At 34.7% G+C, this 12,721-nt stretch overlaps 1 protein-coding gene across 1 annotated transcript; it reads right to left on the reverse strand.

Annotated features, from left to right (window-relative positions):
• Positions 1 to 11,877: 11,877 nt before the first annotated feature.
• LOC306666835 (cytochrome c oxidase subunit NDUFA4-like) lies at positions 11,878 to 12,350 on the reverse strand. Its single transcript, XM_079149100.1, has one exon. The coding sequence runs from the start codon at positions 12,282 to 12,284 to the stop codon at positions 12,036 to 12,038; it is 249 nt and encodes an 82-aa protein (XP_079005226.1). The 5' UTR covers positions 12,285 to 12,350; the 3' UTR covers positions 11,878 to 12,035.
• Positions 12,351 to 12,721: the final 371 nt, after the last annotated feature.

Below are 12,721 nucleotides of genomic sequence, written 5' to 3' on the forward strand. Positions count from 1 at the left end.
CCTTGCCAACACCTATTGTTGCTTGTGTTCTTGATAATCGCCATTCTAATTGGGGTGAGATGAAATCTTAGGGTAGTTTTGATTTGCATTTCTCTTATTACTAGAGATGTTGAACATTTTTTCATATGTTTTTTGATTGCTTGTACATCTTCTTCTGTGAAGTGTCTGTTCATTTCCTTAGCCCATTTGTTGATTGGATTATTTGTATTCTTGGTGTAGAGTTTTTTGAGTTCTTTATAGATTCTGGAAATCAGTGCTCTATATGAAGTATGAGTGGCAAAGATATTCTCCCACTCTGTAGGCTCTCTCTTCACTTTACTGATAGTTTCCTTTGCTGAGAGAAAGCTTTTTAGTTTGAATCTATCCCAGTGGTTGATTCTTGCTTTTATTTCTTGTGCTATGGGAGTCCTGTTAAGGAAGTCTGATCCTAAGCCAATAAGTTGAAGGTTTGGACCTACTTTTTCTTCTATAAGATGCAGGGTCTCTGGTCTGATTCCGAGGTCCTTGATCCATTTTGAGTTGAGTTTTGTGCAGGGTGAGAGATAGGGATTTAGTTTCATTCTGTTGCATATGGATTTCCAATTCTCCCAGCACCATTTGTTGAAGAGGCTATCTTTTCTCCATTGCATATTTTTGGCCCCTTTGTCTAGTATGAGAAAATTGTATTTATTTGGGTTTGTGTCCATGTCCTCTATTCTGTACCATTGATCTACCTTTCTATTTTGGTCCCAATACCATGCCGTTTTTGTTACTATTGCTTTGTAATAGAGTTGAAGATATTGGTATTGCGATACGCCCTGCTTCGCTGTTTCTACTGAGGATTGCTTTAGGTATTCTGGGTTTCTTATTCTTCCAGATGAATTTCATAATTGCTTGCTCTATTTCTGTAAGGTACATCATTGGGATTTTAATTGGAATTGCATTGAATCTGTATAGCACTTTTGGTAGTATGGCCATTTGACAATATTAATTCTGCCTATCCAAGAACATGGGAGATCTTTCCATTTTCTAAGGTTTTCTTTAATTTCTTTCTTTAGTGTTCTGTAGTTCTCATTGTAGAGGTCTTTCACCTCTTTTGTGAGATTGATTCCCAATTATTTTATTTTTTTTTGATGCTATTGTGAATGGGGTAGTTTTCCTAATTACTGTTCCATTTTATATAAAGAACTTGAGCATTCTCAGGTGTAGGTGTTTGTGAGAGGTCTTAGAATCAATCCTCTATAGACACTGACAGGTGACAGTAGAACAGACCTCAAGCAAACCTATTTGCCTTTGGTGAAATAGTATTTTTTCATAGTAATGTTACTTGAAAAGACAATTAAAAGGAGATACTTGAACTATTTAAAAACAGAGTTCATTATTAAGTTTGAAATAAATTTATTGGTCTTGACACTTATAAAAATAACAATGTTTATTTTTAAAAGACCCATACATTTTGCATAGTAACATTAAGTACTTTTTCAGGACACTTTTTTTCCAGTTCATACAGAGAGGCCTCTGTGTGTGTGTCTACTGAGCTGCTCTTAAAATGTATTTGTGATTGTGGGCCTCAGTCAAATAAGGTTGAAAACTATTACTCTGAGGACTTGCTATGCACCTACTATGAGCCAGGTTATTCTTTGAAATTGAGGGCCTTAAAAGCTCAACTCTGCCCCATAGCAAGCTTGGTGGGCAGAAGGAAGTGGCACATGTTAAGTGTCCTACCAGGAAAAGAGGAAAGCATGACAAGCACAAGTGGGGAGATCTGAATTGTAGAAATGGGGAAGAAAAGCTCCTTGGGAAGGGGCAGTTCAGGATAGATAGCAGTGATAGGATGGTCCTAGGAAAATCTTGACATTGTATATTATACATAGAGTTTACTTGTTGACTCTACCACCCTCCAAATATTCTGGTTCCATGTGAATGTTCTTTAGGTCACCAAATCTCATGCCCATTTTTTTTTTTTAAAGAGTTGGCTTCTAGAATGATTTTCTGGAGGCTCAAGAGCTACAGCTGTCCAGTTTTTACATTGTGCCTGAGATATCACAAAGATACATTCTTTGGACCATGATAAATATTTTCCATAAAAGAGCAACATTGAATATCTACTTGCATTCAGAGAAATTTAAGCAGATGTCTTACACAAATCTAGTCTGCTTTACCATTTCATGTTTGCAGTGGTGTTGAGAATCTTTCCTTTTTGAAATAATATGGCAATGTCACAACATCTTTTCTTTCAAATAAATATGTTACCAAAATGACTTTCATTTTACAACCAGTGTTACTCAATTCTTGACCCTGTCAAACAGTGTCAGTAGTCTTGTGTCCTGCTGTTACTTTTGTTTTGCGTGTCATCTTAAGAGTCTCCACAGAAAAGTCGTTGGGCATTTAAGGCTAATTCATCAATTTAGTTCTGCAGAAATATGTATAAATGGAAAAATTGGAAATGTTAATCAACCTGAGAGAGGTAGGGCCTACAAACGTGGTTCAAGAGATGTCTGTATAGAGGGAAAAGAGGGGTGGGAGGGGTGGGGGGAAGGGAAAAAAGTAACAGAATGAATCAAACAACATTGCCCTTGTAAATTTATGATTACACAAATGGTATGCCTTGACTCCATGTACAAATGGAGAAACAACATGTATCCCATTTGTTTAAATAATAAAATAAATAAATAAATAAATAAATAAAAATAAAAATGATTTTTAAATTAAAAAAAAAAGAGAGAGAGATGTCTCTGTACCATGATGTTAAAGGCATGAACTAAAGGCACAGAATGTAAAACCCACCCACCTACTCTTAATTTCTTACTAGCAAAATGCTGCCTTAAAGAGTTGCTTCTTCAAAGCAAAGTGAATAATAGCTCAAGGACTTAAGGAGATTTTAGTGTATTCAGAGATAAATTTGTTCATAAACTTACACAAGTTTATATATTATTTAAAAATAGCTAATTATACCTGAGAACCATGGTGTCTGCTTGCAATTCCAGTGACTCAGGAGGCTGAGACAAGAGGATCACAAGTTCTAGACCATCCTGGGCAATTTAGTGAGACGCTCTCTCAAAATAAAAAACAAAAAGGACTGGGGATGTACTTCAGTGGTAGAGTATCCTGGGTTCAATTCCTAGTAACATCCACAACATACACACTACTATTTATTATGTGACTATGATTTGTGACTATTATATAGGGGTTATTTTCCAAGTGAATGTCACTGTGGTATAATTGTGACATTTGAGTTTAATCAAAAGATTTTGGGGTAGGCCATGAATTTTCCTGCAACTTTTTTGTTATGAAAAATTTCCAACATAGAGAATTATTATTGAAAGCATAGGGCAAGGAAAAGCAATTTAACTTAAGTCTAGATTCAATAATTGTTAATATTTTGCTATATATGTATATATACAGATATGTATGTAGAGATACAAGTAAATGAATCAATATGTAACTATATAAGCATAAAAATTATTATATAAATATATTTTGTGAAAAATAAATCACTTAAACATAAACATTATGACTATAAAATACTAAATTATAAACCTATATTGTCACATGCTTGAAAACAAACTTAGTCATATTTCACCATTATTCACTTTAACGTGCTTGTCTTAAGAATAAAAACAATCTCCTATCACACTAAAATACCATTATCAAACTAAGAAAATTAATAATTCCATAATTTCTAGTGCCTCATCCATATTAAAATTTTCTAATTGTTTCAAGAATATTTTGAAACAATTCTTTGCTATTTCTTAAACCAGGATTCAATCTAGTGTCACACATTGCAATTTGCTATGTCTATTTAGTCTTTTTTCAGCTAAGCCAGTACTGTACATATATGCAATTTAAAATAATGTATACATTGATGAGTAAAAAGAAAACAGTCAAAATTAATTTATTTAATCAAGTCTATCCCAAACATCATGATTTCAACACATAACCAATCTGAGCACATATATAAATAATCATATATTCATTTCTATGCTGTCTTTAAAATCTGGTCTGTGTTTTAAATTTACTGAAGCTCTCAGTAAGAACCAGTCATATTTACGTGCTCAATATGCATTATTTAAAGTAAAGAGCTTTCCACCTTTTTATTTTCATGGTAGAATTCTTGAATTTTTGACTGATGTTAATATTCTGCATTTTACTTTTTAAGACAAATCCAAGAAATACAAGTAGTGTTCCCTTTAGTGAGATAATTGAAAATCATACTTTAATTTCAAGATTTGAGAAAGTTTTGTGCTGACTCTAGTTATTAATAACAGTGCATACTCTGTGCAGCATTTTAAATCTTCAAATCACTAGGACTCTTCATTATATACATACTATTTTAGATTGCAGTGTGAGATCACAGCAAACAAAATCTGAGCCTTAATAGGCATAGTAAACAGACAGAAGTTTTATTAGGGAATTAATAGTTTTTAAAGAATTGCAAATTAGAAATCCTCCAACTAAGCCATTTTTTAAAAAATTGGAATACTTTGACCTTTTAATGTGCTAATGAAAATGGCACATTTACACAATGCCTTTGGCGTTCATTTGTTCGACATATAATTATTGAGAATAGGAGTCTGTTTAAGGCAATGGAGATAAGTTGTGAAAAATCCCCATTGCCATTTACCTTACATTTCAGTGGAGTGGGATGAAGGATAGAGCATGAACAATTTAATAATAGGAATTTATGTGACATGATGTAGAGAAAATTAGGACATGTGAAGGACCAAACCAAAGATGTGAGACAGGTGGTATTATAATTCTAAGTTAGATGTCAAGGAAGAATTCATTGAGAATGGGACACTTCAAAAATTTGAAGTAAAGGGAAAGGCTATGGATGTCTGGTGGAGGACTCTTCCAGGTGGTGGAACCCACATTTGCAAAGGCCCTGAGATGAAGGTGTGTCTGGTGTGTGGCAAGAACAGAAAGGTAACTTGGGGCTGTGGGGATGCAGGTGGTGAGGAAGGAACCTTTCCAGTTTGAGGACCAGCCAGATGTTTGGAGGACCTAAAGGTATAGCTAAGGTTGGAATCTGGGAGATTTAATGAGACCACAAAAAGCATGAGTATACTTGGAGAAACAAGAATGTCCAAAGACAGCCTTTGGGATCTCCAATATTGAGACAGTGGGAAGATACAGTATGAGATTGAGAAGGAATGGACAGGGGTAGGAATGGGCAACCAGGGTTCAATGCTACCAAAGGAAAGTACATGAAGACCGAATTGACTATTGTTTGACTCTGAGGACTTTGAAAAAAGCCATTTCAGTGATGGCAATGGCTTGATTAATGTGATTGAAAGGAATAACAGGAAGAGAGGGATTTAAGACTGAGCACAGAAAACCTCAGAGAGTTTTGCTCTGAAGAAGAGTGAAGAACTGGAAGCTAGAAAAGAAATTAAGGCAAAAAGAACAACAAACTTCCAAATATGGAAGAACTAAACACATATTTGCATGTTGAAGGGAATGATCCAGAAGGAAAGTAGTATAAAAGGGAAAATTTCCTGAAACAGCACCCTTGAGTAGGTGAGAAGGACTGCAGTGGGTCATGCCTCAGCCTTAAGCAACCCTTAATCGACTTTCTATCACTATGGATTTGCCAAATGGAATTAGGAAAAAAATGTAGCCTTTTGTGACTGGTTTCTTTCTATTAAACAACCGGTTATCGAGTACAATTTTAGAACATCAATGAATTCCACTTAAATACTCAGAGTACAATTATACACATACACATGTGTATGCATGCAGATGTAAATTTATCGTAGCATTGTTTCTAATGGCAAAAAATTACAATTATCCATTGATTGGGTTTATTTGTCCATTTCCCTAGATAAATAAATCATGGTCTAACCATACAAAAACATCCTATGCCTCCATTAACGAGAATGAAGGATTTACATGTGACTAGAATGTGATCAAAGTTTCATAAAAATTGCTAATAAGATGTCAATACATGCATTAAAAAGAAAAAGTGATTTAGGAGATAAGTACAAATTGTTGATAGTGATGACTTTTGGGAGCCTAGATTTTGGGGAATTTTCTTTTTCTCTCCTTTGTAGTTCTAAAAAGTTTGAAACTTGCATGAAATCTATGTAATTTTTGTGAACAGAACAAAACAAAAAATAAAACATGGCAATAAAGAGTTAGAGACTGTTTATAATTTGATTTGGTATCCTGAGGGTTTATCCTAAGTGAGACAGACAGATAAAAAATGGTATATGAAGATGTTTAATGTAGTATAATCTATGGTGGAGAACTATTGAAAAGAGTTCAAGTAAATAGAGAATCATATGTTGTGATGCCACAACTTGATGGAATATCATGCAACTATCAAAATATTTTTGTGAAGATTGTAGAATTTGGGGGAAATTGCTTGTGTGGTCATAAAGAAAAAAATCAAGAAGGCAAAATTCCATATATAATTACTGCAGCCATATAATACACATGTAGATATTGTCAAAGACAAAAATGGAATATGAAAAAATTAAAAATGTTAATTTATTTGCACGCTAGAGTTATCATCTTTCAAAATAAAACTTGTCAGGTTCCTCTTACATTCTCAGCTTTGACTTTGAGAAACTCCAAGATTATGTTCTCAATGGCCTCTTGTATCTAATCAGTTATTCATGAACCCATTCCAAACTCAACACCTCTCAAACCAGTTCAGTTCTGCCATTCTGGCTGCTCCTGGGGTCTACCACATCCCACAAAATGGAAAAAAAAATTGTGTGACCCTTCCTCCCAACCTATCATATGCAATTTTAAAAGTATGATAAAATCTAAGTTCTAATGTTTCCCAATATAACAACTTGGAAGATTTTTTTTCCCTAAAAGATCAAATTATTTTGTATGATGTTGGTGTCTTCACTTTTCTGGTATTCTGTGCTCATGATTGTGGTGTGTGGCTTTTCTCCAACTGCTTCATTCAGTTTAATGGATTTTTAACTATCTTAGCAAATCAGATTTGAAAATTGGAAGAATTTTCCTTGTTGTCTTTGCTGTATTCCCCATATTTAAGCCAGTGGCTAACTCAGTTCATTCTTCCTCTGAAATCCCTGCTGGTGTTATTGCTTGTTTTAATTAGCACGGACACCACCCTGGTCATGGTCTCATCTCAGCCCTATAAGGCTTCTCACTCTGCCCTTTCTTCCATCTCTCCTGGCTCCAGTTCAATCTACTGTCTCAAACAATACCTTGTCTAGTATTATACTTCCTTGTTCAAGGTCTTCCAGTAGTTTCTCAGTGGCCTGCTCCTCAAGTCCCTCTTGCCACTCTAGATCATCTTCAAAGCAGAACTAGCTTGCTAGCTCAAGTTCATCTGCCTGCTGTCCAGCATAGCTCCCTGACCCAGGAAGTTCTCTCAAGAGTTGTTAAATACAGAATAGCTCCTCTGTCTTTGAGTTTTGCTCCTTGTTCCTTTTTTCTTCTACTTTTGTATTTTTAAAATTTTATTTTATCCTATTTTGGTTGAACACATAATATTTGTATGTATTTATGTAGTACAATATGACATTTTGATTTACATGCATATGAATGATCTATATGCAGGGTAATTGATGTATCTAGCAACTTAAACTTCTATCGATTCTTTCTGCTTAGTACGTTTAAAATCCTCTCTTCTATTTTGAGACACACAAGGCATTGTTGTGAATTATATTCACACTACTGTGCTATAGAACACCAGAACTTATTTCTCTTTACATTGAACCAATCAATCAACCTCTCCTAATTCTTCCTCCCTAGTCTCCAGTAACTACTATTCAACTCTCAACTTCTATGAAAGCCACTTTTTAAGATTCTACATATGGGGAAAGATTATGCAGCATCTGACTTTCTGTGTTTGGCTTATTACACTCTTTGTTTCCTTGTTACCTATCATTATTTCTTGCCTTTCCAAATTCTGCCCACAATCTCACTTTCCATTATTTTGTTTCTACATCTCTCCCTCTAATTTATTGTATAAAACACCCATTTTCTGTGTCACATATTTTAGTACTGCATTCATTCATTTCTTCAACAAACATTAATAAACAAGCATGCCTTCAGTGGATGAAGTATTTTTCTAAATACTTGGCTAGTTTTGTATCACCATAGTTCTTTAACTGCTTAGTGTCAGTATATTGTCTATATTCTGTATATACTTATAATAAGTTTGTTACATAGTTAGCTACTTGTTGAATTGTAAGGAGACAATGAAACCCAAGGGGAAAGCAATTACATGTGAAGTTTCAAAGAGGAGACATAATAAAGATCCAAGACTCCTTGGTCATGTAAGTATGAAACATAAGAAAACTGTCAGCAAAAATAAATCACTTCCTTCATTGTATCAGTTCAATTCCTTCTAATGTAGCTTGGCACCACTGATAATAAAAATAATTATATTTTTTAAGGTTGAGAGGGAGAAACTATCCAAATCTTAATGTTAGATTTCCACAGACCATTTCATTTTATGATATTTAGGCAGTGGGATATTATCAATTGATTTAGCAAATACTGAATGAAACAATTTGTCAAGATACAGTCAGCAAATATTCACTGGTCTTGCCAATCAATAGTGGTTAACTACCATGAGAAATCAGAGTTAGCCAGGAACCTGAGGGTGGTGGCAGTGGTTGGCTTTGCTTCATCCCCAATACACTTTACTGTGTGTGCATCTTTTCTTTTTTCTTTTTGACGACTCAACTGCAGCTTGTAAATACATATAATTGCCATGGATGTGTAAACTGGGTCAGTATATATTTCCCATTGTCAAACTATGTTGGAAATAGAATCTTTCTTCTACAACAAAATTTGAGAAACCTCAGGGAAAAAATTAGACCGTATTCTGTTAATGACTCAATTTTGTTCTGTGGCCTTTTTTTTTTTTTAACCTTAGTTTATATGGTGTTTTGTTTCTACATATTTGCTCCTCCTCCATCTATGATGTAGTCATATATATATACACATATATCTTTACATATATGTACATATATATGCACACACATATATATCCATTTACTTAGAAATCACTTTTATGTTCATAAAAGTAATTGTATACTTTGACGAATATATGGGCAATATATAAGATACAAGAAGCTGAAAAGCAACTATATCTCAGCTACTTTAGAATGATCTTTCTAGGCTTGCCTAGTATTATGTAATTGATTAACTTCATCATATCACATGAATCCCCCAAACTACAAAATATCTTTGAAGAATAGATTATAAAGTCAGAAACTGAATAAATCTTATTTGTGTTTCTAACACCAAGTAAGAGGTGTCATCTCCAATTTTTCCAGCATACCATATGTGCTTCAATATATCTTCTTTGCATGGTTCCATATTCTGTCTATGCAGTATTTTTTTTTTTTTTTGCCTTGCCCAGTTTGTGATAGTGTGTATTGGACTTCATGTGCATGGGTTGACTATATTTTGAAGTAATCCTTAAGAATTAATTTAATCTGCAGTGGATTATTAGATCGTTTTAAAACTCTTATTGACTTCACTTCTGACCTATTGCTAACCAGTAGCTGGGAAAATGAGAAGCATTAAAGTGTTCTATCCAGCGGATCCCAGAGCACTAAGGTTGTTCCATGAATAAATGGCTCACAGTTGATTGAATATTTTGCCTCTTTTTAAAAAATGTTCATTACTCAGGCACAAGAAATTAAGTCATGAATTCTTGGGACAAACTGGAAGTATTAAGAGTCAGTAAAAGATAATGTCTTCTAGAATAAAAAATAAAGATCTATTTATAGGATAGCACATTATCTTTGGAGAAGGATCTTTCTTAGTCAATTTTAAATTGTTAGCCATAGATTGGTTGGCCATGATCTTATTGTTATATTTAAACTTGTTTTGCAAATGCTGACCATAGTGGCTTTTCTTTTATTCTTTTCTTTTTTTGATTATAACTGTAAATGTTCTAGAAAGGACAAGTGAACATAAAATCATGGGATTGATGATTTTACAATAACAAAACCAACTTAAAATCATTTCTTTTAGCCAGAATTTCTTTTTCTCTCATCACTAGTTGCAGCTGGATTTTACATATCAGCATGTGGTTTCATGTGCAGAACCAGGATGGTTTTCATTGACATGAATTCTGGTGAACAGATCAATGACTTCCTGGCTACTAATATCCTTTCATAGATTAATACCCCAAATGTATGCACCTGTCTTATCAGGCAAGTTAAACAATCTTTCTGTGTGTTAATTACTACTGAGGGTTAATGTTATTTATAAAACAAAAATCAATATAGTCTCTCTTGCTCATTAACTGAGATATTCTGGCCTCAAATCTGTTTTACTTTCCAATTACTTTCTATTATTTCTCCTTATTGACTCTTGAAAAACAGCTGTGGAAACGAACTTCATGGTTCTGAAAATGTCAGAGCCAACAAAATGCCCTAATGGAAAACCCTATGAAACCCTATGATATCTAAGTCTAGAAAGAAATTCAGTAAATTGGTTATTGGAAATCACAAGATTGTTTATTATTATACATCTATCCCTTATCTTGTTTTTTTTTGGGGGGGGGGCGGGGGAGTGAATTAGATGGAAGCTTTCTCTGTTGTGTATTATGTTGTCAGTGAATAAACCCAAAGGTTTTGTGGTGCTTCCAAGAAGAGCTATCAGTATGTACCGGTGGACAGGCAAAACCTCCAAAGCTGGGCAGGTGCACTTCTAGACATCCTCACTGCCTGGAACTAGATGGCCAGAATTTCTGCTCTAGGTTTAGCCATGGTCTCCCATCTTTGGGTCCTCTTATTAGCTGGGCTTTGGAGATGTCTATATATTAATCTTTAAGAATTTGTGTCTATGTCACCCTACATTGAAAAGAGACTTTGCAGGTGTATGTGAGTTAAGATATCGGAGATGGAGTTATTATCCAGGATTATATGGGTGGGCCAATAATGAAATCATAGGATCTCTGTAGGAAGGAAGCAGGGGGTCAGAGAGAGAAGGAAACATGGCAACTGAAGCAGATGGAAGCAGAGGCCAGTGTGTTCAAGGGATGGACTCTAGAAGCTGGAAAAGGTGGGGAAAGTGGCTCTCCCCTATAACCTCCAGAAGGAGCTGACTCTACCAACCCCTTGATTTTAATCTATTCTCGCTCATTTTAGACTTCCAGCTTCTAGAACTATTAGATAATAAATCTGTGGTGCTTTCAGCCATCAGTTTGTGATGATTTGTTACAGCAGCAACAGAAATTAATACAGGGCTCTGGGTACAGTGCAGCTCTGAACTGAGCATTAGAGCTAGTCAGGGGGGAAAAAACCCTCTGGACATTAAGAAGCTGCCCATTTAGTGCCAAGGAAGAAATTGTTGATCCAAGAAGAGTGAGGAAATATATATAACCTGACTCATAGTTTCTGAAACACACCCCTAGTGCTCTGTGTCTGCACCAGGTGAACATTCCAGAACTTGCCTTTTCTTAGAGTTCTACTCAAAAATTGTCCACTAATAGTAGGTAAGTTTTAGGAGTAGGTTTACCTGGTCCCTAGCTAGATTTTCTTGTTTTCTTCATGGTGATTATTTTAGCTTTGAGAGAATTTTAATTAGGTGGTGATAAGGGCTGACTTTATGAAGATTTTTCTATCCACAATTTTACCTTTCTTAGGTGAATAAGTTTTTGTCACTAGACCATGATTCCACTTAGCCTAGAAATCAAATCTCCCAAAGCAAGCTTTGATATGGTTATATACAAATGGAGGCAATCTTGCACAGGTGTTATTCCAAAGATTGCTTTACTCATGTAATTTTTCATTTTTGTCATCATCTTTAGTTGTTTCTATCTTGATATGATGGCATCTAACATTTCTCAAGGATATATGTTAAGGCATGTATCCAAAAATCTCACCAATATTTATTATTTACCTCTAAACTGTAGCTATGTTAAAAACCTCAAATCGAATTTTTTTTCAAGTTTCAGAGATTTATTCATCAGTGTAATAAACTCTAATAAATCAACATGATTTCATGCATTTAAAGGAGAAGTATTTCCTGGTTAAGTGGAAAATTGGTGTGGATGGCTTCTTAAAGACCTTTATTCTAAGCATCTTTACAGTGAAACATTTCAGTTAGAAGTCTGGACCTTCTTTCTTCAGTTTGCTGTAATCCACATTCACTGAGTAGAACTTGTATTGATCATTGGGACCCAGTTTGTTCCAGGGTTCTGGGTTATTCTTCCTGTCCCAACTGACATCTGGATTGAACAGTGCCAGACGCATCACATACAGTGCTGCTTCAGTACCTCCTGCTCCAATAAATAGGAAGCAGGGAATCAAGCTTGGGTGCTTCTTGGCCTGACCGATGATCTGCTGGAGCATGTTCGCAACTGAGGGATCCAGCCCCAAAAGCAATAAAAACAACTCTGCCAGGCCCAAGACCAAGCAGCTTCTGCACCCAACCTGTGCCGACACTCAAAGTCCAAATTGAAATTTTAAAAGAAAATTGAACACATATTTTTCTGATCAGATGTTTCCCTGTGTAGTCCATCTATTTTTATATGAAAGAAATGTGACAGCAAATGTCATCTCTAATTAATTATTTCCATAACTTAGCACTTTAACACTATGTTGTATTTCCAAATGTGACTCTTCTGTAGAAGTAATTAAATAATGTTTAAAATATATTTAATCACATCAGTCTCCCTCAATCAATTCTGTTTTTCCCACAATAAAAATTTTAAAACAAATTTATAATTGGAATAGTGATATAATTTGTAGTCCTATTTTGAGGAACAGATTTGTTGACCTAGAACTAA

Source organism: Sciurus vulgaris (genome assembly GCF_902686455.1).
Source record: "Sciurus vulgaris genome assembly, chromosome: 7".
Taxonomy (NCBI): domain Eukaryota; kingdom Metazoa; phylum Chordata; class Mammalia; order Rodentia; family Sciuridae; genus Sciurus; species Sciurus vulgaris.